Here is a 26089-nt window from a genome sequence, read left to right on the forward strand (position 1 = left end):
GCGTACCACTCTGGAATGGAGCGACCACTCGTGCGGTTGCATGACTTTGCTCAGCCTGTCGGCCAGACTGTTGTTTACGCCTGCCAGGTATGTGGTTTGGAGAAGCATGACGAACTGGCAAGCCCAACGCCACATCCTGACGGCTTCCTGACACAGGGGGCGAGATCTGGTGCCCCCCTGCTTGTTGATATAATACATTGCAACCTGATTGTCTGTCCGAATTTGGATGATTTGGTAGGACAGCCGATCTCTGAAGGCCTTCAGTGCGTTCCAGACCGCTCGGAGCTCCAGGAGGTTGATCTGAAGATCTTGTTCCTGGAGGGACCACAGTCCCTGAGTGTGGAGCCCATCGACATGAGCTCCCCACCCCAGGCGAGATGCATCCGTCGTCAGCACCTTCGTGGGCTGCGGAATTTGGAATGGACGTCCCAGGGTCAAATTGGTCCGAATCGTCCACCAGTGCAGCGAATTGCGGCAACTGACGGACAGGCGGATGATATCCTCTAGATTCCCGGTGGCTTGGCACCACTGGGAAGCTAGGGTCCATTGAGCAGATCTCATGTGAAGGCGAGCCATGGGAGTCACATGAACCGTAGAGGCCATATGACCCAGGAGTCTCAACATCTGCCGAGCTGTGACCTGCTGAGACGCTCTGGTCTGGGAAGCGAGGGACAGGAGATTGTGCGCCCTCGCTTCGGGAAGAAAGGCCTGAGACGTCTGTGAATTCAGCAGAGCTCCTATGAATTCCAGAGATTGGACTGGCTGGAGATGGGACTTCGGGTAATTTATCACAAACCCCAGCAGCTCCAGAAGGTGAATAGTACACTGCATGGACCGAAGAGCTCCTGCCTCTGAGGTGCTCTTGACCAGCCAATCGTCGAGATACGAGAACACGTGCACCCCCAGCTTGCGTAGATATGCCGCAACCACCACGAGACACTTCGTGAACACCCGTGGTGCAGAGGCGAGCCCAAAGGGCAGCATACAATACTGAAAGTGCCGTGTTCCCAGACAGAATCTGAGATACTGTCTGTGAGCTGGCAGTATCGGGATGTGAGTGTAAGCGTCCTTTAAATCCAGGGAACATAGCCAATCGTCTTTCTGAATCATGGGTAGAAGGGTGCCCAAGGAAAGCATCCTGAACTTTTCTCGGACCAGGTATTTGTTCAGGCCTCTCAGGTCTAGGATGGGGCGCATCCCCCCTGTTTTCTTTTCCACAAGGAAGTACCTGGAATAGAATCCCTGCCCTTCCTGCCCGGGTGGCACGGGCTCGACCGCATTGACACTGCGAAGGGCGGAGAGTTCCTCTGCAAGTACCTGCTTGTGATGGGAGCTGAAGGATTGGGCTCCCGGTGGGCAATTTGGCGGAGTGGAGATCAAATTCAGGGCGTATCCGCACCGCACTATTTGGAGAACCCACTGGTCGGAGGTTATAAGAGGCCACTTGGTGAAAATCTTTCACCCTCCCCCCGACCGGCAGGTCGTCCGGCACGGCTACTTTGATGGCGGCTATGTTCCCATGGATCCAGTCAAAAGCCCGTCCCCTGCTTTTGCTGTGGAGGCGCAGGGGGCTGCTTGGGCGCATGCTGTTGACGGGAACGAGCGCTCTGGGACTGTCCCTGTGCCTGAGGAGGCCTTCAGGCCGGCTGGGTGTACCTACGCTTGCTGTAAGCGTAGGGTGCAGCCTGCCGGGCCCGGGAAAAACGTCCACCTGCAGAGGTGGATGCTGAAGGCGCCCGGTGGGAGAGCTTGTCGAGAGCAGTTTCCCGCTGGTGTAGTTGGTCCACCAACTGCTCGACCTTCTCGCCGAAAATGTTATCCCCCCGGCAAGGGACACCCGCCAACCGCTGCTGGGTGCGGTTGTCCAGGTCAGAGGCACGCAGCCATGAGAGTCTGCGCATCACTATACCTTGGGCCGCAGCTCGAGATGCCACATCACAGGTGTCATAGATACCCCTGGACAGGAACTTTCTGCACGCCTTCAGCTGCCTGACCACCTCCTGAAAAGGCCTGGACTGCTCCGGAGGGAGCTTGTCGACCAGGTCCGCCAGTTGCCTCACATTGTTCCGCATGTGGATGCTCGTGTAGAGCTGGTATGATTGGATGCGGGTCACGAGCATAGAGGATTGGTAGGCCTTCTTCCCAAACGAGTCCAGAGTGCGAGACTCCCGCCCAGGGGGCGCCGAGGTGGTATCCCTCGAACTCTGTGCTCTCTTGAGAGCAGAGTCCACGACCGCCGAGTCATGAGGCAATTGAGGCCGCATCAACTCTGGGTCTGAGTGGATCCTGTATTGGGACTCCGCTTTCTTGCGGATGGTGGGCGGCCTCGGCATCGGGCCAGAGCACACCGGCGCCTCCATCAACGGCGCCGGGGGCACAACCACCTCCGGTGCCGGCAGAGCCTGGCGCATCAGCCCTTCCAGGATTCCGGGAACAATGGCTCGGAGGCACTCGTCAAGGCCCGCTGTCGGGAAAGGCAGGGGGGCCGGTGTGGGTGCCGGTAGCTGCTCGGGTCCAGGAGACGGTACCGAAGTACCCGCGGACTGACGCAGCGACACCTCTTCAACCGAGGGGGAACGCTTCTCCCGGCACTGCCGCTTCCTGGGCGTCGAGTTGTCCCTCGAAGTATCGGAGCTGGCAATCCCGTGCGCCGTGGGCGACCGATGACCGTGCTTCTTTGCTTTCTTTCGATGCCCGTCATCGACGCTCGGCGGGAGAGACGAGGAGGAGGTGGAACCCCCCCCCGGCCTCGAGGAATTGGATCCGACAGGGTTCGGTCCCGATGGCCCTGGGTAGAGTGAGTGGCCGGGGCAGACTGCCCGCGCGGCCGCTCACCCCCGCCGTCACCGGCAGGCTGGCGGGCCAAAGGTACCTGTACTCCTGGGGTCGGTGCCAGAGTCGGTGCCGATTTTGTCGACATCGGTACCGACACCGATGCTGTCGAGGTCGACGTCGAAGGGCCGGCGCAAGTTCCAAAAAGACGGTCCCAAAGAACTTGCCTTGCCACCTATGTCTGTTTCCGTAAGCGGACGTCCGCTTCCGTAAGGTGCACGTCTTGGAATTATGCTCCGGGCCTTGGCACTGGAGGCACCAAGCGTAGGTATCGGTCTGCAAGATCTGCCGGCCGCACCGACCACACTTTTTGAATCCGCTCGGGACCTTCAAGGACATCAAGAGAAAAATCGCGTCGGCGAGGTTAAAGTCATCGATGGTGGCGGTAAAAAGCACACCCGAAAAAGAAAAGACCGTGCGGCCACAAGGCCGCGACGAAGCGCCCTCGCAGCTAAGAACGACGAGGACAACTCCCTTTTTTTTTTTAATATCAAGAAAAAACACGCGAACGCGTATGAAACAAAGAAAAAACCGCGGCTAGGCCGCAATCCGGTTTCCAGGGCTGACAAAGAGAGAGACGGTAACACGTCTCTCTCCAGCGCGGAATAGAAAAAAACTGAGCAGGCACGGTCGCGTATGGGTGGGAAGACGGCCGCGCATGCACGGTGGGCGTGCCCTGCGTGCGGGACCGCTCGCAAAGTTTTTTTACGGTTGGTGGGGGCTGCCGTGGACGTCAACCCAGTCGTGAGAACAAGCAACCTGCTTGTCCTCGGAGAATACTGGGCTACATGGACCATTGGTCTGACCCAGTATTCTTATATTCATATGTTCTTAACCAGTTAGTGCCACTGAATATCACCACTGACTGTTAAAGTGAAAGTCGGTTATTTTGTGGGGTGTCTGGGGGCAGAGGCAGTACTTACGTGGTTAAGTGCTGATACTCGGCACTTAATCATCTAAGTTATGTGGCCATATTAAACCATATAAAAGTCAATCCCACCTTTATTCAGCATCGCTTAGGCGGTTAACTGCTGTATATTGCACGTAACTGCACAAGAGACAGCCAGCTGCATCAATCCATATTCAATGCCAATGTCCAGACATGGCCAGGCATTAAATATCTGGGAATAACGTTGGCAGCAACTAAAAAAACTTCTTTGCCACTGGCTAAATATCTACCCCATAGACCACCTTTCTCCTATCCTTCCCCTCTTACTACATTTTTCCTCAAACCAGCTGGGAATTTTCTAGCTTTGTGTGTAGGGGTGGGGGGGTCCTAATTAATATTCTTATAAACTCCTGTAAGTTTTTATATAGCAACCTCTGAAAGTATAAGCTAAAATGTAGCAGGATGACTGGCAAGTCTCCACAAGAGACCATAAAACATAGGGGAATTAATTCATCAATTCTCACACAGTAATGGATAGCATAACCCGTTCTGTTTGGTAGAACAGACTGCTCAGGTTTGCACTTTACAGACCGAAATTTATACTTATTTAACTTGTTGCTCTTTAGGCAATTCTTTTGGAAATGTTCAAATTCAGGACAAATCATAGATATCTGTCTGTTTGAACATTCAGGCCGGCAGTAGCCTTCACTCACTACCAGGGCAGTAGCACTACCCGTGTGCTCTACAAGGTCTCATCAGCTGGAAGCTTTCACAGACCTAAGCCCCATCCCCGCATTCTACTGCATGTTACTTCAAGGCACTGTTTACAGGACAGAAAGATGGAGACCACATTCGTCCCACACCTGATAGCTGCTGTGATTTCTGGGATGGAGGCTGTTACAGCGGCTCAAAGACTCATCTTCAGTGACAACAGAATCATCTTCATACAAGATGTCCTGTCCTGGGGTCAGTACATGAAGTAGTTTCTCTGCTTTATCTGAGGCCCTCGACCGATACACCATAGCGTCCACCAGCCCCTCATCCGTCACACCCATGCCTTTGCGATACCTGTGGGTGGTGCTGTAATAGAGGGCCACTGCATCTCCCCCATTTTGGATAGTGTTAGCAAGCAGGGTGATGTTAGGTTTAGGAGCCATCCCCTGACTTCCCACCAGAAAGTAGCCCATTTCATTGGTATAATGGCCAGTGAGGTCTACTACTTCATAAGCTTGGTTGTTTTTCCCATTATAGAGTACAAGGTAATAGTGGTCAAGGCTGGCAGAGCGGCGGCCTGGGTGGAACAGCTCAATAAACTCGGCATCTTCATGGCCTCCAGGATTATCCGGATTCACTTCATTCAGGAGGAGTTCGGGTGGTGGTAAAACTGTGCCATTAGCCGTGACAGAAACTGCTGACACCCCTCCTGAAATTAAGATAAATACATTAATGAATAAATAAAATATTGCCTATTTATACCATTTTCTAAGTCGCCTGCCTGGCAGATGTTGTCTGAAGCAATGTAAAATATAAAAAGCAACAAACAGCCACAGGATCATCAATTTTAAAAAACATATCAAATTTACATTGCCATCCACAGCCAATCCAGCATAGAAGCCTACCTACAGGCTCATTTACCAAACTCTCCAGCAGAAATGCTAAATAGTAGTAGTAGTAGAAACATAGCATAGACAGCCAATTTAGTATTTATACACTATTATTACTATTTCAGCTCCAAGCCATAAAACCCCTGTACCAATTCCACCACTGTTCACCTAAAACATCTGTTTGCACCATTCTCTCTCTCTTCCCCCCCCCACCATAAACAATCGTATAACCTTTAATTCTCATCATAGAAGTTTCTTCACACAATGGTTTCATCACCCCCCCCCCCAAAAAAAAAAAAAAAAAAAAACCAAACCAACAGGTCTTTACATTCCTTCAAAAGATTAAGGAGTCTATTCAGCCGGTGGCAGTCAGTGTTTTTTTGTCCGCCAGCAGTACCCCCAGATATTCAATGCTGAGCCATGTCCATGCACTGGCATTGAATATCTGGTTACATATAGCCGGATAACACTTATCTGAAAAAGTGCAATATTCAGCACTTACTTGGATAAGTTAAACTGGATAACGATAAGACTGTGTTTTATGTGGTCCTATTTACTGGTTAAGTGCTAACTCCACCCCTGACCACCCACAAAATAGTTGGTTTGGCTTAGGCACTAACTGGATATATTTGGTGGCATTATATGGTTAAGTGCCTCTGAATATACCCAGTCAGTCCTGGACATCCGATTTAAACAGCTAGGAGCCTCTCCTAGTTGTTTAAATTGTTTTGAACATCAACCCTTAAATAATCTGGCTGCTAATTTCTGGATTAGCTGCAGTCTAGATTTGGGTCTCAAAGAAGGCCTACATATAGGCTGTTACAGTAGTCTAGTTGGGGAATGGCCACTGTCTGCATCACAGTTTCTAACACTGACATTTCCAGGTGCTGCTATCCAGATAACTGTCTTTGAATATTGGGCCTTCCATTTATAGTTTAGGAAGAAATAAGAATAAACTTAAAATCATAGGGGTCAATAGTCATTCCCTAACCAGCTAGGTTATGGCCGGGAAGCCAGAGCCATTACTTAGCTGGTTAGCAGCAATATTCAGTCTGAAAAAAAGACAGAAAACAGACTGTTCTAACTTTATGTGCCAAGTTAATCGGGCACTATTCTGAATATCAGTCGATGCCCAGTTAACCTCCGGATCAGCACACATACCTGGACACTCAATGCCAGGAGTGGCGCATGCCCTGGCATTGAATATCAGGGTTAGTTCAGCCCACAGCTATGAGTGGCTTACAAGCCACTTACCACTGCAGGCTGAATAGTACCCCCAAACATTTTAATACTACACCTTAAGCACCACAGAATGACTGTAAGAGCCTACAACATTTACTGAAATTTAAAGAGCTGAAGGGGTAAAGGAAAAAGCACAGCAACTTGGATCTTTTCAGTGTTATCAACACATTATGGGTTCTTTGGTACCTGGAGACAGTGAAGACGTGGTACTGGTATCCTGGAAACAAGCCTTCTCCACCTGGCCTTTCTTGATACCAACATACACATCTTGAGATGCCTCCATAAATCTAGCAAAAGCATCTGTCAAGCTTGCCAGATGTGGAACCGAGTTGCCAAGAAGAAGAGCATGGAAGACTAGCGCAGAATTATGGCAGGTTAGGTTATAATCTGTAGAAGAGAAAACAGTCCTTAGCACCATCACCCAGTTCCATGATGATTCTCTGCTGCCCCAACTGCTGGGTAAGTTCAAACTCCAGGTCAATCAGAGCCCAGTCAACAAGTTTTTAAAAGTATACTGCTCACAGTACTGTAGATTCACTTCTTCACCAAGGGGCCCTTTTATTAAGCAGTGTAAGCATCTACAAGCGCCCAACGAGTGCCAAAATGGAGTTACCGCACGGCTACCGCGTGGCTCTTGCGGGAATTTCATTTTTGCCACACGTCCGATATGTGTGGCCAAATAATTTTGGATGTGTGTATCGGATGCGTGCCAAGTGCCATTTGGCATGCATAGGTCATTACCAGCTGGTTATTGCATGAGACTTTACTGCTAGGTCAATGGCTGGGGGTAAAGTCTCAGACACAAAATGGATGCGTGGCAATTTAAATTTTGCTGCACGTCCACTTTTGGCAAAAATATAAAAAGGCCTTTTTTACAGGTGCGCTGAAAAATGATTTTGCGTCCGCCCAAAACCTGCGCCTACATTCCCACAGGCTATTTTTCAGCGCACCTTAGTAAAAGGACCCCTAAGTGAAACTAAAAGAGGGCATGCACTTTTCTATAACAGCTTTAACATAAAACATGAACCACCTGCTGGCCAAACTAGAGAAATGCACTTCAAGAATTAATAAAGGCAATTTTACAGGTTTAAAACACACACTGTTCTGTCACAAAGGGCATCAAGGAGAAGGCAGGGAAGCTAACTTTCATTAAATTAAGATTTTAAATTTGATTCTGTAGCTTACTGAAAGCCTGACATTTACTCTCTCTACTTATTCAAAAGCTTGTCTGAAAAGCCATGATTATTAAACTATCCTAAACTAAACGTTACAATTCAGTAATAAGTGGAATTTCCCACTCCACATCACACCGTTCTCCAACCAGTGAGTATCAGTGACCTCTTTGCTGCATTCCTGCTCCTCAAGCTAGCAAGGACTAGAGAGCCTAGGGATCAAATCTGGATCTCCACTTGGCAGCAAGATACTCTGGCTTAGGAGTGAGGCTCATTACTGCCAGTATGTGCAAAATTAGCACAGTTAGGACACTGCCCCCATGAGAGAAGCAAGATAAAAGATAATGAAAAAGATCCAAAAACATCAAACTGAAAGATGTTGCATTAACAGATGTTAAATTATAAGTTGAAAGTAGCAGCAGAAGCACAAAAACTGGAGATATGAAGAAAACAGAAAAGAGTGATATTAAAATATACTATGTAGACAGAATCCAATTCAGTTCTTCAGGGTACTGGGAAAAACACTGGTATGATAAAAATACTATCATTTAAAACCAAACTGAAAGGTTTTGAAGACATTTATATGAGGTCTCCGCTAAGCACCACTGAGCAGCACATGGGGAGAACTGAAGGCGAATCTTGATGATATAGGATGGCCTGAAGTAACAACAAAAGAATTGGAAGGCAGGTAAAAAAAAGAGCCCCAAATGGGAAGGGCCCTGTTCCAAAAGAAGTGACCAATTTCTGCCTTATATAGAGGGGAATAATCGAATGGTGCTGGCGAAATAGATTGCCGGCGATCTATTGTGGCGGCGCCGCAAACAGCTGGCCGGAACCGTATTATTGAAAACTAGTAAAAAGGCCCGTTTCTGGAACGAATGAAACGGGCGCTAGCAAGGTTTTCCTGGGAGTGTGTATGTTTGAGAGAGAGAGAGAGCCAGAGTGAATGTGCGGGTGTGTGTGACAGAGTGAGACTGTCTGTGTGACAGTGTGTGTGTGAGAATGAGAGTGTGTGACAGGGCCCCCTCCCATGTTCCTAATGCCCCTCCCCCCGTTCCCTCCCCCCCCTTTTCCTCCTCCTTCCCACACTTTGGGTTCCTTTAGGCTTTCAAAAGTCTATGTACCCCCGTGGCCCTAACGCCCAGTATCCGAATACCCCACCGCTTTCCTCCTCACCCCTCCCCCAAGATGTAATACTTTCACGTCCTTCATTTTTTTAAAAAAGTGTCCTATCTACCCTGTGTACAAATGCCCGGCATTCAGATTGTGTTCCTCTCGTAAATTTTCATTTCTTTCATTCATTCAGAACTTGCCCCCCCCCCGCCCTGAACACTTTTGGTTCCTTCAATCTTTTAAAACTCTCCTATGTACCCTGTGTGCTAATGGCCAGCATTGAGATTGTTTTCCTGTTCCAAATTTGCATGTCTTTCAGTCATTCACAACTCCCCCCCCTTCTCCAGTTTAACACTTTCGTTTCCTTCAGTCTTTTAAAACTCTCCTATCTACCCTGTGTCCTAATGGCCAGCAATCAGATTGTTTTCCTTTCCCAAATGTTCATGTCTTTCAGTCGTTCATAACTCCCCCCTCCCCCCATTTAACACTTTCGGTTCCTTCAGTCTTTTATATTTAAACGGTTTTTATTGATGATCAGATATTATTAAACAAAGTGGTAGAAAACAAACAGATTAAAGTCACAACAATACAGCATAGATATTTATACACATCTTAATTGTTCCATCAGTGACCATCAATTTTATATAACAATAACTCCCCTTCAACCATGTCCCTCCCCCTCCCTCCCCCTCTCCCCCCCCCCCCCCCTTCATAGCCTCTGCTCTGAGCTCCTTACTTCATGGAGTCCTCTTTCAACATCCAACATCAATCTGTACCTAATTATACAAGGAGTACATTTCGACCAAGTGTTCTCAAATTAGGGTTTACCCAATTTATTTAGTACTGCACTTCTTGCTTTATGAGAAATATTTTGTAAGTATGGGTTCCATATAGTTATAAAATGCTTCCTTCTCTTTGGGCTGTTTAATACCGATCTGGCCTCCCACAGCATTAGCTCATGTAATCTATTCCTCCAGAGCCACACTGAGGGTGGCTCCTCCTGTGTCCAGTGTCTGAGTATGCATTTCTTCCCCACTGCGTATGCCTTACAGAAGAGTAACTCCAAATTTTTATTTGAAATTCCATATGCATTTTTATTCAAAAGTACCCCTCTCCAGGAGGGGAACATCCTTTGCCCCGATATTTTTTCAAGATAGTTTTGTATTGCTTTCCAATAGGATTTAATTTTATTACATCTCCAAAATGTGTGCATAAAAGTGTTCTTCTCTTTACTGCATTTCGGACATTGGGCATCGGATATCCATCCGGCCTTTGCTGCTTGTGATTGCGTTATGTAACCTCGGAGTATAATCCTATATTGACTCTCCTGCAGCTCCGCCCCACTCACTTGTTTGGGTATGTCCTTAATCAGTTTATCAAAATTTATGCCTTTCAGCTCATATCCCAAATCTTTACTCCATAAGTCTTTAAGCTTGTCATATACTCGAGGTGGATTGAGCCTCGTTAAAGCTCTATGCATACTTGATATTGATACCTGTCCATTTGCGTCTCCCCTCATAAAATCACGCAGCCTTTGACCCACCCTCATTTCCAAGGCTGCTGGGTCCAAACTAAACCAATAATGATGTAATTGTCTGTATGTATAGTAATCTTTATTAGTAAGTGAAAACCTCTGCTGCATGTCCTGAAATCCATACAATCCCCCTTCCTCATTCCTCAAATGCTCAAGCAAAGTGATTCCTGATGCCTGCCATCTTTCAACTATCCCTTTCTCTAATCCCGGGGGGAAATCCCTGTTCCCTTTTAACGGAAGTTGATCACTTATATTGGGGTCTTGTCTCCAGGATCGCATGAGATGTTGCCAAATACGTCGCAATGGTTGCAGTAATACACTTTTCCTGCATTCAGGCGGCAAACTCTTTGTTTTCGCCTGAAGAAGGAAGTTCAAGTGCCAAGGCCTAAATAATGTGCATTCCCAACTAAGTGGCGTGTGTTGATTCGTATTAAGTAACCAATCCCTGAAGTGTCTTAAAAGACACGCCTGGTTATATCTTCTTATACAAGGGAATCCTAATCCTCCCTGCTCCCATCCATCATACAGATGTTCAAATCGTAATTTAGACTTCCTTCCCCCCCACAGAAATTTCCGACACATCCTGTTTAGCTTGTTTAAATCTTTCCCAAGAATATATATTGGCAGCACCTGTAAAATATAAAGCCATCTCGGGAATATAACCATTTTAAATAAATTTATTCTGCCCATTAACGAGATGAGCAGATGGTTCCATTTCTCAAGAGAACCTCTGGTATCCTGTAATAATTTGTCTATATTAAGTTTATAAAGCGTATTAGTGTCCATCGCTAGTTGTATTCCTAGATATCTGAAGGATTCCTCCGCCCATTTCAATGGCGTTTGTTCATGCCAATCTCCTAGTTGGACTCCCTCCCTCTGTAATACTTCAGACTTCTCCAAATTAAGCTTAAAGCCAGAGAAATCCCCATATTCTGTCATACATTCTAAGAGAGCCTTCAGTGATGTTTCAGGGTGGATGACGTGTGCCAGTAAGTCATCAGCAAAAGCTGCTATTTTAAACGTTTCTGTTCCAATCCGTACCCCTTGTACGTCCGGTGTCTGTTGAATATCTCTAATCAGTGGGTCTAATGTTAGTACAAACAGTAGAGGCGACAAAGGGCATCCCTGCCTCGTTCCCCTGTGTATAGCAAAGGGAGGTGACAGGATTCCATTTACCCATACTTGGGCTTGTGGGAGATAGTACAATGCCCCAATCTCTTCCTGAAATAACCCCCGTATACCGTAAGCGTCTAGAGTTTTGAATAAAAAATCCCAAACCACTCTGTCGAATGCCTTTTCGGCGTCAAAACTAACTAATATCGATGGAGTGGCCTGCGTAGACACCGCTTCCAAGGTGACCAATATCTTCCTCATGTTTTTAGTGATCGTCCTACCCTGTACAAATCCCACCTGTGATTCCTCAATGATATCTGGAAGTATTCGAGAAAGGCGGTTTGCTAACACTTTAGCGAATAGTTTGGCTTCATAATTTAATAATGATATCGGTCTATAAGATTCAGGCTTCTGTGTATCCCGTCCTGGCTTGGGGAGTACTATTATCTGCGCTGTTCGTAATGAGAGAGGCATTTGCCTCTCCTGTGCTATGACATTAAACATTGAAGTCAGGGGAAGAACGACTTCATCTTTCAATATTTTGTAGAATTCTCCTCTATAGCCATCCGGCCCTGGGGCCTTTCCCAATGGTCCTTGCTGTATAGCCCATGACACCTCATCTGTCGTTATGGGTGCGTTCAACATCTCCAGATTGTTTGTATCTATCTGCGGAAGCTCTTGCCCCGCCAAATAGATCTCACTATCCATCGGGGGTGGGTCTGGAAGAGCGTACAGCTTCTGATAATATTCCTGCATGATTTTATTAATAAGAACATCTTTATTTTCTAAAGTTCCTTTTGAGGAATACAAGGTGTTTATTTTATAATTGCCTTGTCTAGGATTTGCTAACCTGGCCAACATCCTTCCACTTCTATTTGCATATTTGTATAGATGATATCTAAAGTACATTTGGTTTCGTTGGGCCTGATTGTGGAGCCTTTCATTTAATGTTTGTTGCAATTCTAGAAGTTTAGCTTTTAGTGTGATGTCATGTTGGCGTCCGTACTCCCGCCTTGTCCGCGTTATTTCCTTTTCTAACCTATACAGTTCCTTCTCCCGTGTCCGCTTCTGATAACTTGTATACGCAATGATCTCACCTCACAGTACAGCCTTAGCTGTATCCCAGTATAGTATTGGGTTTACCATGTGTTCCTGATTAGTGTCTTGAAACTGCTTGTATTTAGTTAGTATAAATTCCCGAAATCCCTGATCTTTATAAAGCCTAATAGGGAATTTCCATTGAAACTGACCAGGGCTTCCCTCTAATATATCCCATTTGATTTTCACCATTGCATGATCTGAAATTGTTATGGGTCCTATTTCTGCCTCCCTGATTTTTGTGAATAGTGTACGAGAAATAAAAATATAGTAAATCCGTGACATAGTGGCATGTGCATGAGATAAATGAGTGTAGTCTCGCTCTAAGGGATGCAGAGTGCGCCACACATCCACCAATTCTAGGACTTCACTCAACATACTTATTCCTCTAGATTCCGCGCTTAATCTTTTTTTGCCCCCTTGAGATCTATCCAGTGTCGGGTCTCCAACTTCATTGAAATCCCCTCCTATCAGCATAGGAATTCCCTCAAAGCTCGTTAAGTGATGTAAAAGTTTTTTGTAAAATGCCTTATTGTATGTATTGGGAGCATACACGTTGCATATGACTACTGGTTGTCTCTCTATTGTTAAGTGTGCCAATACGTATCTGCCTTCCTTGTCCGCTATAGTCTTATGTGTAATGACTTGGACCCCCTTCTTAATTAATATTATGACCCCTGCTTTTTTCCCTTGCGCTGGGGATCCATAATATGAGCCCACCCACCAGCGACAAAGTTTTTCATGCTCCTTGGCTGTTAAGTGTGTTTCCTGAAGTAATGCAATTGATGCCTGTTGCTTATGTAGTGCTTGAAGCACTTTCTGCCTTTTAATCGGCGAGGAGATACCTCCCACATTCCACGTTACCACTTTAAAACCCATTACGTATTATCAAGCATCACAAAAGCTTTGGTTATGATATCTTCTCTAAGCAGGTTTGGGGGGCATCCCAGCCTATACCCCCCCCACCTATGATTAAACATAATTCCCTTGCCATACACTCCTCGTGTGACTCCTATTATGTTGCCTATGTTGTCGTGCTCCTTTTTAACCATGAAGTTCCTGTTTCCCCATATTCCCTTCTCCCCCCCTCCCCCCCTCCCCCTCCCTTCCCCCTTCTACCCATTCTCCCCATCTCTTAACGGCACCTAGAGTGCCCTACTTCCGTGTCTCTGACCAGGGACCCCACACTCTCTAACAGTTATTAATTCTCTTTTCTCCCATCTTATCAAACATGCAATCAACATAGACAGTAAACAACATTTCAAAACTATTAAACACATCCACTTATATTCACAAGTCTTCCGGTTCCTTCCTGCTTTTACTTCAGTCGCGCTGTTGTCACTCTTGGATCTGTTTCATGTTTTCCTTGATGCTCTTGGGTTGTCTTCCTCTAATCTCTCCACCCAGGCCTGCGCAGCTTCTACAGTGTCATAAAATCTTGTTGTTCCATTATGCTGGATTCTGAGTTTTGCTGGATACAACAAACTAAATCTTATCTGCATTTTATGAAGTCGCCCACATATTTGCGAAAATTGCTTACGCTGGAGGGATACTTTAGTGGAATAGTCTTGAAAACATAGTATCTTGGGTCCATCCACCTCCAGTGTTCCTCCTTTCCGGAGCACTGCTAATATATCCATCTTATGTTGGTAGTTGAGCAATCGCAAAATAACCACCCTAGGGCGGGTGTTTGTCTCCTTTCTCGGTCCCAAGCGATGCGCTCTTTCTATCTTCAGCGGTTCTGCCGCGCTCTGATTATGTAAAATATTAGCAAGCCAAGGCTCCAAGAAGCCTCTCAGTTCCGCTTCCTGAATGGATTCTGGTATTCCTACCAATCGGAGATTATTTCTACGAGAGCGATTCTTCAAATCATCTACTTTATCTTCTAATGTTGATACCGTTTTTTGGAGGTGCTCTATAGATTTTGAAGCTTCTTGTGAAGAGTTTTCCACATCTCCTAGTCGTTGCTGGACTTCCTGGAGCTCTGTAGTAAAAGTGGTGAACCTTTGATCCATGTCATCTAGCTTATCGATAATTTGCTGTAACTTGTGGTTCATAGTGTCCTCCACTGCCATTTTCACCTCTGCCACAATTTCTGAGGCCCAGGCTGAGCTCACTGATAGTGACGGTGGCGAGTTTTTCCCCGCCATTTTTGTTCCCCCGTTTTTATCTAGCTCTTTCTTGGAGCTTCTGGTCGCCATACAAAAGTTCTGGGGCAGTTATATTTTGTCTGCCTGTTAGGATTAGTGGTCTGCTCCTGTTAATCACACTGCTTACTGTTTGAATACTATTCCACTCCGCTTCTGGGCAATTGCCAAGTCTCAATTCACTCTCCACATGTTTCCTCAAGCTCTTCGTTTTGATAAATCCCTGCACAGTTTCATATTACTCCTCTTTATATTAAAGGATTCTTCTTCCTTGTTAAGCAGTTTGATAGTTTGCTAAAAGCAGATAAATGCTGTTCAACTCCACTTCTGGGTGGCTACCGGGTTTCACAATAATCTCCTATTTCCAACGGCTCTTCAGTTTGATAAACCCCTGTTCAGCTTCGTAATGCTCTTTCTATGTGCTAGGGTGCTTCTTCCTGGTTAAGCGCTTTAATGTGAAACCAAAAGCGAAAACCAAAAGCAGCATCTGAAAGTGTTGTTTGTCTGCCCTTCTTCAGTAGCCTCGTGGCCTACTCCAGTCCTTTGGGCCGAACTTAATCATTTCTTTGCCCCCTGCTCCGCGCCTCCCGTTCTCATTCTTCCGCTTTCCCCACACCCTTCGTCCGCTTAGATTGCCAATCTAGTTACCCGCCATTCCAACTGCCAGCCTGTGTCTTTTCCCCGGCTTACTTTGGATCTGCTGTTGGTTTCAGCCTTGTAACTCTCTCCTTCTCGTTCTGATCGCGGTTTTTCACAAGGGCGGTTACTCGCGGGTACGCTGAATTGCTCCGTACCACCTGCTCGTTTTAGACTTCGCGGTACATTTTCGGAGTCAGGAGCCTTTCCGCAACAGGGGGCAATTGCAGTTTTGTTTTTTTGAAGAAAAAAATTTCGTTTTCTAGTGGGATCCCTGATCGTCGACTGCAGGAGCTTACTGTGCAGCGGCCATCTTGGCCGGCAGCTCCACCGGAAGTCCTCGGTTCCTTCAGTCTTTTAAAACTCTCCTATCAACCCTGTGTCCTAATGGCCAGCACTCAGATTGTTTTGTTTTGCCAAATTGTCTGTCACTGATGTCACTGAGGTCAGTGCATGCCTGCCTAGCAGACCACTTCTGGCAGGCACGGTCCCAAGCACATCCTGTTGGAGGTGAGAATTATTATATAGGAAGATGGCCAGCCATCTTTTCTTTCCATAATATGGTTTGGCCCGGCCAAATGCCAGAGTTCACCGGGTTTGAGATGGCTGGTTTTGTTTTTGTGATAATGGAAACTAAAAGCGGCCATCTCAACCCCGGCTAAATCCAAGGCATTTGCTCGTGGGAGGAGCCAGCAGTTGTAGTGCACTGGTCCCCCTGACATGCCAGGACACCAACCGGACACCCTAGGGGGCACTTCTAAAAATTAAAAAAAAAAATTGAAAATACCTCCCAGGTGCACAGCTCCCTTACCTTGGGTGCTGAGCCCCCCACTCCCCACAACTCTACACCATTACCATAGCCCTTATGGGTGAACGGGTGCACCCACATGTGGGTACAGTGGGTTTTGGAGGGCTCAACACTTACCACCACAAGTGTAACAGGTAGGGGTGGGGGGCATGGGCCTGGGTCCGCCTGCCTGAAGTCCTCTGCAACCAACAAAAACTGTTCCAGGGACCTGCATACTGCTGTCAGGGAGCTGGGTATGACATTTGAGGCTGGCATACAGGCTGGCAAAAAAGGTTTTTATTTTTTTAGTGTGGGAGGGGGTTGGTGACCACTGGGGGAGTACGGGGAGGTCATCCCCCATTCCCTCCAGTGGTCATCTGGTCAGATGGGGCACCTTTTTGAGGCTTGATCGTGAAAATAAAAGGACCAAGTAAAACCGTCTAAATACTCATTAACGCCGCTTTTGTTTTTCCATTATGCGCTGAAGCTGGCCATCTGGTAGCCACGCCCATGCCCGCCTTCGCTATGCCGCCAACACGCCCCCTTGAACTTTCGCTGGCTCAGTGATGGGAAAGCGGCAATGGTGTCAAAAAAGCAGCTTTCGATTATACCGATTTCGCCGCTTTTGAGAGATCGTCGGCAACCTCCCAATTTGTGTCGGAAGATCGCTGGCGATCTCTTTTGAAAATAAGCCCGATAGTTAACATCTCTCCACCCATTCATGGAAAACTACAAAAATCAATTGATCAGCAACTGGACTTCACACTTGCTTTGTGTTATTAGCAATGGCTAATAGCACAAAGAACACTTATTTATTTAATTATTTATATTTATAAACCAACAATCATTAAAAGTTCTAGGCAGAACACATTCACAAATGAAATAATCTTCAGTCTCACAGAACATCAAACATAATCAAATCACAGTTATCTGAAATAAATGCAAACAATACTGACATAAAATTATATAAAATAGAAAGTTTTAAAAGAATATTTACTAAGGCTTGATGGAAATAAAAAGCTGACTTTCTTCCAAAAGTCAAGCAAATCTGCTAATTTCACTTCACCAATAGCAACCTATCAATTTTAGATGGTCCAATGCCCAATGCAACAAGGTTTTAATAAGGATTGAGGCACAAGTCAAATACTTCAGTAATGTCAAGACATGCCACCACTACAGGTTTTCCTTTCCCGAAATCAGAGAGCCAGTTATCAAGAGTGGACACTAAGGGCCTCTTTTACCAAACCGCACTAGCGATTCTTGCACAGCAATGCCGACGAAGCCCACTGAAAGTGAATGGGCTTTGTCAGCATTACCGAGCTGGGAATCACTAGCACGGTTTAGTAAAAGAGGCCCTTAAAGAGCTATAGTGCTATGATTATTACACAATTCAAACTGGAATTAGTATCCAAAATTTGTTGAAGCTGATTGCAAGAAAAGGGAGATTTGAGATTGACTGAAATTTACCAAAATATCAAGGTCTGTACTGGGTATCTTTAATACATCTCCTTCCAATTGGAGATCCAGGTAATGTTCTCAAAAATTACAGATTCAGAACTTGTCTATCAACAAACTATAAGCTGTTTACCGCAATAGATACAAATACAATATATAATCATATTGCCTCTAATAACACCATGGTAATAGAGCAGAAGGTCAACAGGAGAGGAACATATAGAGGGGCATAATCGAAAGGGGCGCCCAAGTTTTCCTGAGGACATCCTCGCAGGACGTCCTGGCGAAGGGGCGGGGAAACCTGTATTATCAAAACAAGATGGACGTCCATCTTTCATTTTGATAATACGGTTGGGGACGTCCAAATCGCGAAATTTAGGTTGACCTTAGAGATCGTCGTCCCCGATTTTCGGTGATAATGGAAACCGAGGACGTCCATCTAAGAAATGACCAAATCCAAGCCCTTTGGTCGTGGGAGGAGCCAGCATTTGTAGTGCACTGGTCCCCCTGACATGCCAAGACACCAACCGGGCACCCTAGGGGGCACTGCAGTGGACTTCAGAAATTGCTCCCAGGTGCATAGCTCCGTTATCTTGTGTGCTGAGCCCCCAACACCCCCCCCCCCAAACCCACTCCTCACAACTGTACACCACTACCATAGCCCTTATGGGTAAAGGGGGGCACCTAGAAGTGGGTACAGTGGGTTTCTGGTGGGTTTTGAAGGGCTCACATTTACCACCACAAGTGTAACAAGTAAGGAGGGGGGTGGGCCTGGGTCCACCTGCCTGAAGTGCACTGCACCCACTAAAACTGCTCCAGGGACCTGCATACTGCTGTCATGGAGCTGGGTATGATATTTGAGGCTGGCATAGAGGCTGGAAAATATATTTTTAAAATTTCTTTTGAGGGTGGGAGGGGGTTAGTGACCACTGGGTGAGTAAGGGGAGGTCATCCCCAATTCCCTCTGGTGGTCATCTGGTCATTTAGGGCATATTTTTGTGGCTTGGTCGTAAGAAAAAAAGGACCAGGTAAAGTCGTCCAAGTGTTCGTCAGGGCCGCCCTTCTTTTTTCCATTATCGGTCGAGGACGCCCATGTGTTAGGCACGCCCCAGTCCCGCCTTCGCTATGCCTCCGACACTCCCCCATGAACTTTGGTCGTCCCCATGACAGAAAGCAGTTGAGGACGCCCAAAATCGGCTTTCGATTATGCCGATTTGGGCGACCTTGTGAGAAGGACGCCCATCTTGCGATTTGTGTCGAAAGATGGGCGCCCTTCTCTTTCGAAAATAAGCCTGATAGAATGAAAGATTAACTCTTGCTAAATAAAGACATCATAGTTAGTGCTAAGAAATTTAGAAATCTCAGTGTGGCATGGATTGATTATATTAGAGCTTTTGATAGTGGATAACAATTGCCCTCATATGTACAAAATAAACCCTGAATTGGTCGAGTACATCAAGTTCACCAAGAAAATATAGAAAAATACACTCCATCATAACATCAAAATCCAGCAAGGAATCTTACTGTAGGGCACTTAATCCATTGGATACTCTTATTGACTCCTTCGGCTACAGATCTAGAAGATTTAAAACTCTATAGTTCCAGTGATCAACACTTGGCAGAACAATTTTCTGTTGTGAAAAGCTTTTCAAATGACAGCAGGATGACTTTTTCAAGGTATGTTTTTCCCTGTTTATTTTTCAATTTTAGATCGGTATGTATATACTGTGTAGCGCTTGAATCAGTGCACTCAATGCTTAGGACAATTGGTCCCGACAGTTTTGCTGTGTTTACTTTCGCTTTTGATTTCAGCACCATTGTCTGATTATTTGGCTTGTTTTGAGACAGATGATCCTTGGTTAAAGCATGTCTTTTTTAATTCTCTGTGCAATATGCATGTGCCATAGGAACGATCTAGGTTAAGGTATGACTTATAATTTCTGTGCCCATACTTTTAGTATATACTACCTCGCTAACGCGCTCGTTTTTTGTTTTTTTGGCAGCCATTTGTTTAAATGTATAAGGGGGCATTGCAACTCAAGGATTAATCAGGGTTTCCTTATAATTAAATACACACTCTTATTGAGTTGTATTGCTTTTACTTAGCTGGCTTTTTTCTTTTTTCCATGAGCACATTATGGCCTTAATGAGCACATTTAGCGTTTGCTTTGACAATAACCAAACACGTGACTATACATATTGTTTGTTGTTTTTTGCAGACCATTTTAATCCTTGTCTGTACACATTTTTTATTGGCGATTTGAGTTCACTTGATGACTTTATTTTTACCACTGTCATCAGCCACAAGGTTAGTCTTCTTTATCATTTATCAATACCCATGTATGTACATGAAAAACCTTTATATATATATATCTGCATATAATAATATATTTTTTATTATATATATTTGCATATAATAATAATTTGTGATTGGCATAAATACAACTGCATTTGTTCCATAGATGTCATATGTTATGATCTTTGGTGTCTTTCATTAGCATATTTTGGTACATTTTTGGATGTTATTTCACACAATTTATACAATTATATTCATGCAATTTCTGTCCATATGTTTTTAATTCAGCATGTTTGGTACATTTTTGGACATTATTTTACATAATTTTTATTTATATGTCCTCTATTTATCATGTTTGGTACAGTTTTTGGATATTATTTTACATAATTTATATAATTACATTCATTTAATTTCTGTTTATATGGTTTTCCTTATAGTAATTTTTATTTGTGATTTACTTTGTGCTATTTCATCTCCAATTTATAATCACATGTAACTATTTTTCACAACATATAACTTTATACAATTATTTTTCACAACATTTGATCTTCAATATCCATTTCAGCAAAATCTTATAATTCATATATGTTCCTTTTTTTTGGATTTTTTATGTATATTTTATTTATGTATTTTCATATTGTTTTTATTCTTAGACTCCTGATGTAGGCCGTCTGGCCGAAACACAACGTTGTGTCGAGTCATTTTTAATGTGGAATTGTTTTATTAATATTTGTTTAAAAATCATTAAATTTTGCTTATTCTGAAAGTCAATTTTTTGGTCCTGTCATTGGTTAGCCAGGCTTATATTCCCACCTTTTTGGTTACACTTTTGACTTGGACAAACATTCTAAGGTAACCTTGCTTTGAAGAAAATTAAGCAAAACTGAAAACAGCTCTCTGTCTGATGACTCTGACATAAATGAACTTGAATAGGAAGGTACATATAAGCATCTAGGAGCAGAGGAAAAAGCAACAATCCGGTATCTCTAAGAAAAAAGATGAGGAACAAAACATTACAGGAAATCAAAAAATTGATACTGAAAAGTGCTTTAACAGCATAGAATAAGAAACAAGCCATTAATCAGTTAGCAATTCCAGTATTCTTATATAGCTTTAGAACTGAGGACTGGCTTCATAATGTTCTTAAAAAACTGGTTGTATGACCAAGAAAATTCCTCCATGCCCATAAGGTAAGTTATAAGGGTTCTAGGTCATTTCCCACCTAGGACAATTACCACTGAACCAATTCCCACCACACCATGGAGGACAACTAACATCCATAATTAAAACAAAACACACTAATCTCCTTCCCTTTCCCCTTCTAGAGCATTTGAGGAGGGCAATGCCCCCCCCCCAAACATTACCTTTTACACATCCCTTTCCCCTTCCAGACATGCAGCTTGTTTTGGGGGTGGGGGGGGGGGGGGTAGTACTCCCCAAACTACACCCTACCTGCCACTAAATGGACAAAGTAGGCATAGAAAAAAATAGAGTTTAAAAGCTCCCAGGTTTCAACCTAATTCATGTTTAATGCGTGATATAAGTAAATAAATAGATAGAAACACGTGCTAGGTGTGCCTATAATCAGCCCTTCAAAATGACACACTGATTATGAGTTAGAACAAATTACTTCTCTACCTATGAAAAGTTATTCCGTTATTACACTTCCTCTTTGTACACTGTCTGCTGCACAAACAATCCTTCCTGTCAGCATCTGAAACGCGACGCATCTGCCAAGACTTATGGGAATTCACTCAGAAAGCAAAAAAGAGACATGATAAAAGAATGAAAAGAAAGGTTAAAAAAAAAGGATAGGGAGGTTGGGAAATGACCAGGATGGGGGAAGTCCTGGGTGGGACTTGTTCCCCTTAGGTGGGAATTGTCCTGGGGGAAATCATTCTAAGTAAGAACTGTCCCGGGGGGGGGGGGGGGGGGGGGGGGGGGGAATTGGTGGGTGGGAACTGTCAAGGTGGCTACTTGTCAGATACCATCATAAGAATAGGTGTATGCTGAGACTGTTCATTCCTTTAGAAATAGATTATATATACAGAGATATTACGACAGCATACCAGGACCATAGTTAATAGGCCAGCTATAAATGAAATAAATATATAAATACACAAAAAGTTTTGAAATATGAAAGTAAGTGATAGAATCTCTCTCCTTCATTAAACTTATAATATAAACAATTAAGTAACTACTTGTTTATAACTTCAATTACTTTTTTTATTGATGTCACAATGCAAATAAAATCCACTTTTACATCAGTTATATAGTTCCCATGCATTCCATCCATCCATTCATTAAACTTAGGATAAGCATTACAATAAACAGAAGGAATGAGTGAGAATCCAGTATGTATAGGGTAGGAAATTTCAGAATTTGCAAAACGAGAAAAAAACCCCTCTATAAATAGTTAGATCAGAAAGCAAGGAAAACCAAGTAGAAAATGTATTAATAGACTGAGAAATACAATGCATTACTTCAGGAACCATATGTCACTCAAAATGAGACACATGAATGGTTAGAGAGAAGTGAACTAAAACTGAAGGATGACAAATTGATAGTTACAAGCTAGGATAGCTGATTATGGAGCACTGGTTTACAGTAAGCTTAGAAAAAACTGGTAAAATAGACATATGTAGATTCTGTAAGGAAAAGCTGGAAACACTAATCTCATAGCTGGCTCAAAGAACTGATGGGAGGGGAGGAAGTGACGTCACCACTGGCAATGGCTGCCTAGCTTCTTAGCTCCCGCTCCTCGCAGCAATAAAAAGCTAAAAATAGGACCCATCTGCTATTTTTGCCACCTCAAAGCGCTCTTGGTAGGCAACTATCGACGACCAGAATGAGTAAATCGCACTCAGCACGGAATAAAGACTTGGAGAAGTCGACGAGCGGTGGGCTGAGCAAAACGCCAAAACGCCACGAGGCAATGGCGCAGGCCTCGCCCTCTGACTCGGCTTTATCGCTGGTGGAATCACGGAGGCCCTCTACTAAAAAGGGTGTTTCGGGCGAACTCAGACAGATCCTGTCTGGCATCCAGGAGGACATTCAAAAATCGAAAGAAGAAATACTAGATAAAATGGAGGTGCTCAGCGCGGACCTCCGCGAACTGGGGGGCCGAGTCGAGGAAGCAGAATTTCGGCTGGATGAGCACGCGGAGTCTCTAACCGCCCATGAGGCGCAAATACAGGAACTCGACCAAAAGGCAAAAGATCTGACTTACAAATTGGACGATCTGGAAAACCGAGGTTGAAGAAATAATCTCCGGTTTCGCGGAATTCCAGAGAGTGGAGAAACGGAGGATGTCCCACAAATCGTGCAAACCATATGCACAACCCTGAGGGGAACTGAGACAACAGTAGAGGCCATTGAGCTGGATAGAGCTCATAGGGCCCTGGGCCCTCGTCAAGAAAACAGAGCGCGAGACATTATTGTTCGATTTCAAAAATATGAAGTAAAAGAACAAATTCTTGCCTGGGCTCGGAAGAAACAGGATTTGGAGTTTAACGGAGCCAAGATTATGGTATATCAAGATCTTTCTCAGTTCACATTGCAGCAGCGACGCCTCCTGAAACCGGCTCTGGATATTTTAATCAAGGAGCGGATTGTCTATAGATGGGGCTTCCCTTTTTCTTTGAATTTTACCATCAAAGGATCTAGACACAGGGTTAGCTCCTTACCTGAAGCCTGGGTGATCTTGCACGCGGAGGGCCTGGTGAGCACAAAGGCGCCCTCAGGGGAACTGGCACCCATAACGAAAGCAAAACTACAAAAATGGCAGAAGGTCCCTGCATCCAATAAACGCAGTAACCCGAAGAGGAAAGTGGCAGCGGAGGGGACCTGAACGTTGCTGTGACGGCTTCATGGAGGCTTGTCGCTTGAGTTCCTGGCTTCTGTGGATATCGGAAGGAAGCTAGATACAGTCGTGGTAACCAAAAGACTATGCTTATTGAGTTTCTTGGACTACTCTGATTTAAGCTTACTTGATGTTTTATGCTTAACAGGGGAAGGGTCTGTATGTGCACCACTAGTGGAAGGGGAAGAGGGGGATTCTCCTCTAGTTGGGAGAAGTGCATAATGTGTTGGGGAATGTTTTAGTACCACTAGAGGGGTAATGAGAAGAGTAATATGAAGAGAAATGATCTATATAAAGTAAGCAATGTCTGAAGCTGAACAGATCAGACGAGGGACAGGAGGGGCTTTTAGTTTTGATGGTAGTATGTCAATTGCTGGGGTGGGGGGCGGGGGTAGGCTGGGTTTGCCTGATATTCAGTGGGTTACTTTCTCACATCCCACTCGGAGAGAAGGTATCTCCGGGATGGTGTTTAAAGGGGGGGGGGGGGGGAAGAGGGAGTTGATTAATGGGTTTAAGGGGAGGGTAAGGGAGGGTGGGTTCGGACTGGTATTTTGTAAGAGGAGGGGGGAGGGGGTGAGTCCTGTGGGTGTTATGTTGTGCTTGTGCTGTTCTCTCTTGTGTTTTAACTATGAATACACACCTTAAGATTCTATCCTATAATGTGAAGGGGCTGAACATGCCACAAAAACGGCAGAAATTATACAAAGAACTTAGACAGTTAGAGGCTCATGTAGTCCTGCTGCAGGAGACACACCTCCGCCGAAAACATGAAAGACTCCTCTCCCACCCTAGCTATCCCAAATCCTTCTTTGCTTCTTCAAATGAGGGATCTAAAAAAAGGGGGGTGGCAGTGTTATTTCATGAGTCAGTCGCAGCCCAAATAGTAAAGATCAAAAGGGACCCTGGAGGGCGTTATCTGTTCATACATGCAATATTAGACCAAACGGAAATAACCCTAGCCTGTATATACGCTCCGAATGATCACCAGAGGGATTTCTATACAAAAATAAAAAATTTATTAGCAACATTTGCCCAGGGTTCTATAATATTGGGGGGTGACTTCAACGGAGTTATGGACCCGAGTCTGGACCGTTCTGGACCTGTACAGCCTGTAAGTTCCCGGGATGCATGGGCGTTGGGATCCTTGGCCACTTCCTTAGGGACCCTAGATGTGTGGCGTTTGAACAATGCGCAAGTGAGAGATTATACATACTACTCCACAGTGCATGCATCGTACTCACGCATTGACTATATCTTCTTGGATCTAGCCTTGGCTGAGCAGGGGCCAGGAGCGGGAATTGGTAGTGCAACTTTATCAGATCATGCCCCAGTTTGGGTTAATTTACCTACAATTAAGGCGGAGACCAAGGATACGAGATGGGCGCTTAATGCCACAATTTTACAGGAGGGTGAGGTGGTAGAGGGTTGTAAGAAAATGTTGAGAGAGTACCTCGAGATCAATAAGGAGTCTGGGCCCCCCGAGCATTGTGTGGGATGCTATGAAGGCAGTATCGAGAGGCTACTTTTTACAGCTGGCCAGTAGGAGAGCGCGGATTCGTAGAAAGCAAGTGGCCCAATGCATGGATAGGATCAAGAAGTTAGAAGCACAACACAAAGTAGAGGGCTCTCAGGCTGTGCTGGAGGAGTTGCGAGCTCAGCGCCTTCAGTTGAACTCTATCTACTCTGAACAGTTAAGCCAACTGCAATCTAGATCGAAAGTCTATTCTTATGAATTCTCCAATAAGGCGGGGCGCCTTCTGGCCTTGCGGCTGCGTAGGCAAAAGGTGGAAAAGGCTGTAACACATGTCAGGGAGAGGGGGGGAAATATGTTGCATACATCGGAGGCTATTAGGAAGCAATTTAGTGAATTTTACCGGGAGTTATACACCCGTGAAATAAATCCCCCAGCAGAATCCATTCTAAACTATATAGCTGAGACTGATCTAACTTCCCTAACAGTCCAGCAGCGAGACCTGCTGGATGAGCCGGTCACGCCGCTTGAGATAAACAAAGCTATTCAACATTTACCATCTTGTAAGTCCTCTGGCCTGGACGGGCTCCCTAATGAGTTCTATAAAAAGTCTGCCCCAGAATTGTCTCCACTCCTGGCTGATCTGTTTAACCAAATTGGGCGGGGGGAATCTTTACCGGTTTCCATGCTAGAGGCCTGGATAGCAGTGATACCGAAACCAGACAAGGATCACACGGAATGTGGTTCTTATCGTCCCATATCTGTTCTGAACGCAGATGTCAAAATTTTAGCCAAAGTTCTGGCCAATAGACTAGCCCCCTTGCTTCCAGCGATTATC

At 45.0% G+C, this 26089-nt stretch overlaps 1 protein-coding gene across 5 annotated transcripts in view; it reads right to left on the minus strand.

Annotated features, from left to right (window-relative positions):
- The window catches only part of LOC115476154, a 184846-nt gene that overhangs the window by 72614 nt on the left and 86143 nt on the right, over positions 1–26089 (minus strand). For all 5 annotated transcript variants that reach the window (XM_030212359.1, XM_030212360.1, XM_030212361.1 and 2 more), the window contains exons 6-7: positions 6754–6954; positions 4585–5144 (exon numbers count right to left, since the gene is read on the minus strand). In XM_030212359.1, the coding sequence (XP_030068219.1) occupies positions 4585–5144; positions 6754–6954 (761 nt within the window). The remainder of the gene's footprint in view (positions 1–4584; positions 5145–6753; positions 6955–26089) is intronic.

The sequence above is a fragment of the Microcaecilia unicolor genome, chromosome 8 (genome assembly GCF_901765095.1).
Source record: "Microcaecilia unicolor chromosome 8, aMicUni1.1, whole genome shotgun sequence".
NCBI lineage: Eukaryota > Metazoa > Chordata > Amphibia > Gymnophiona > Siphonopidae > Microcaecilia > Microcaecilia unicolor.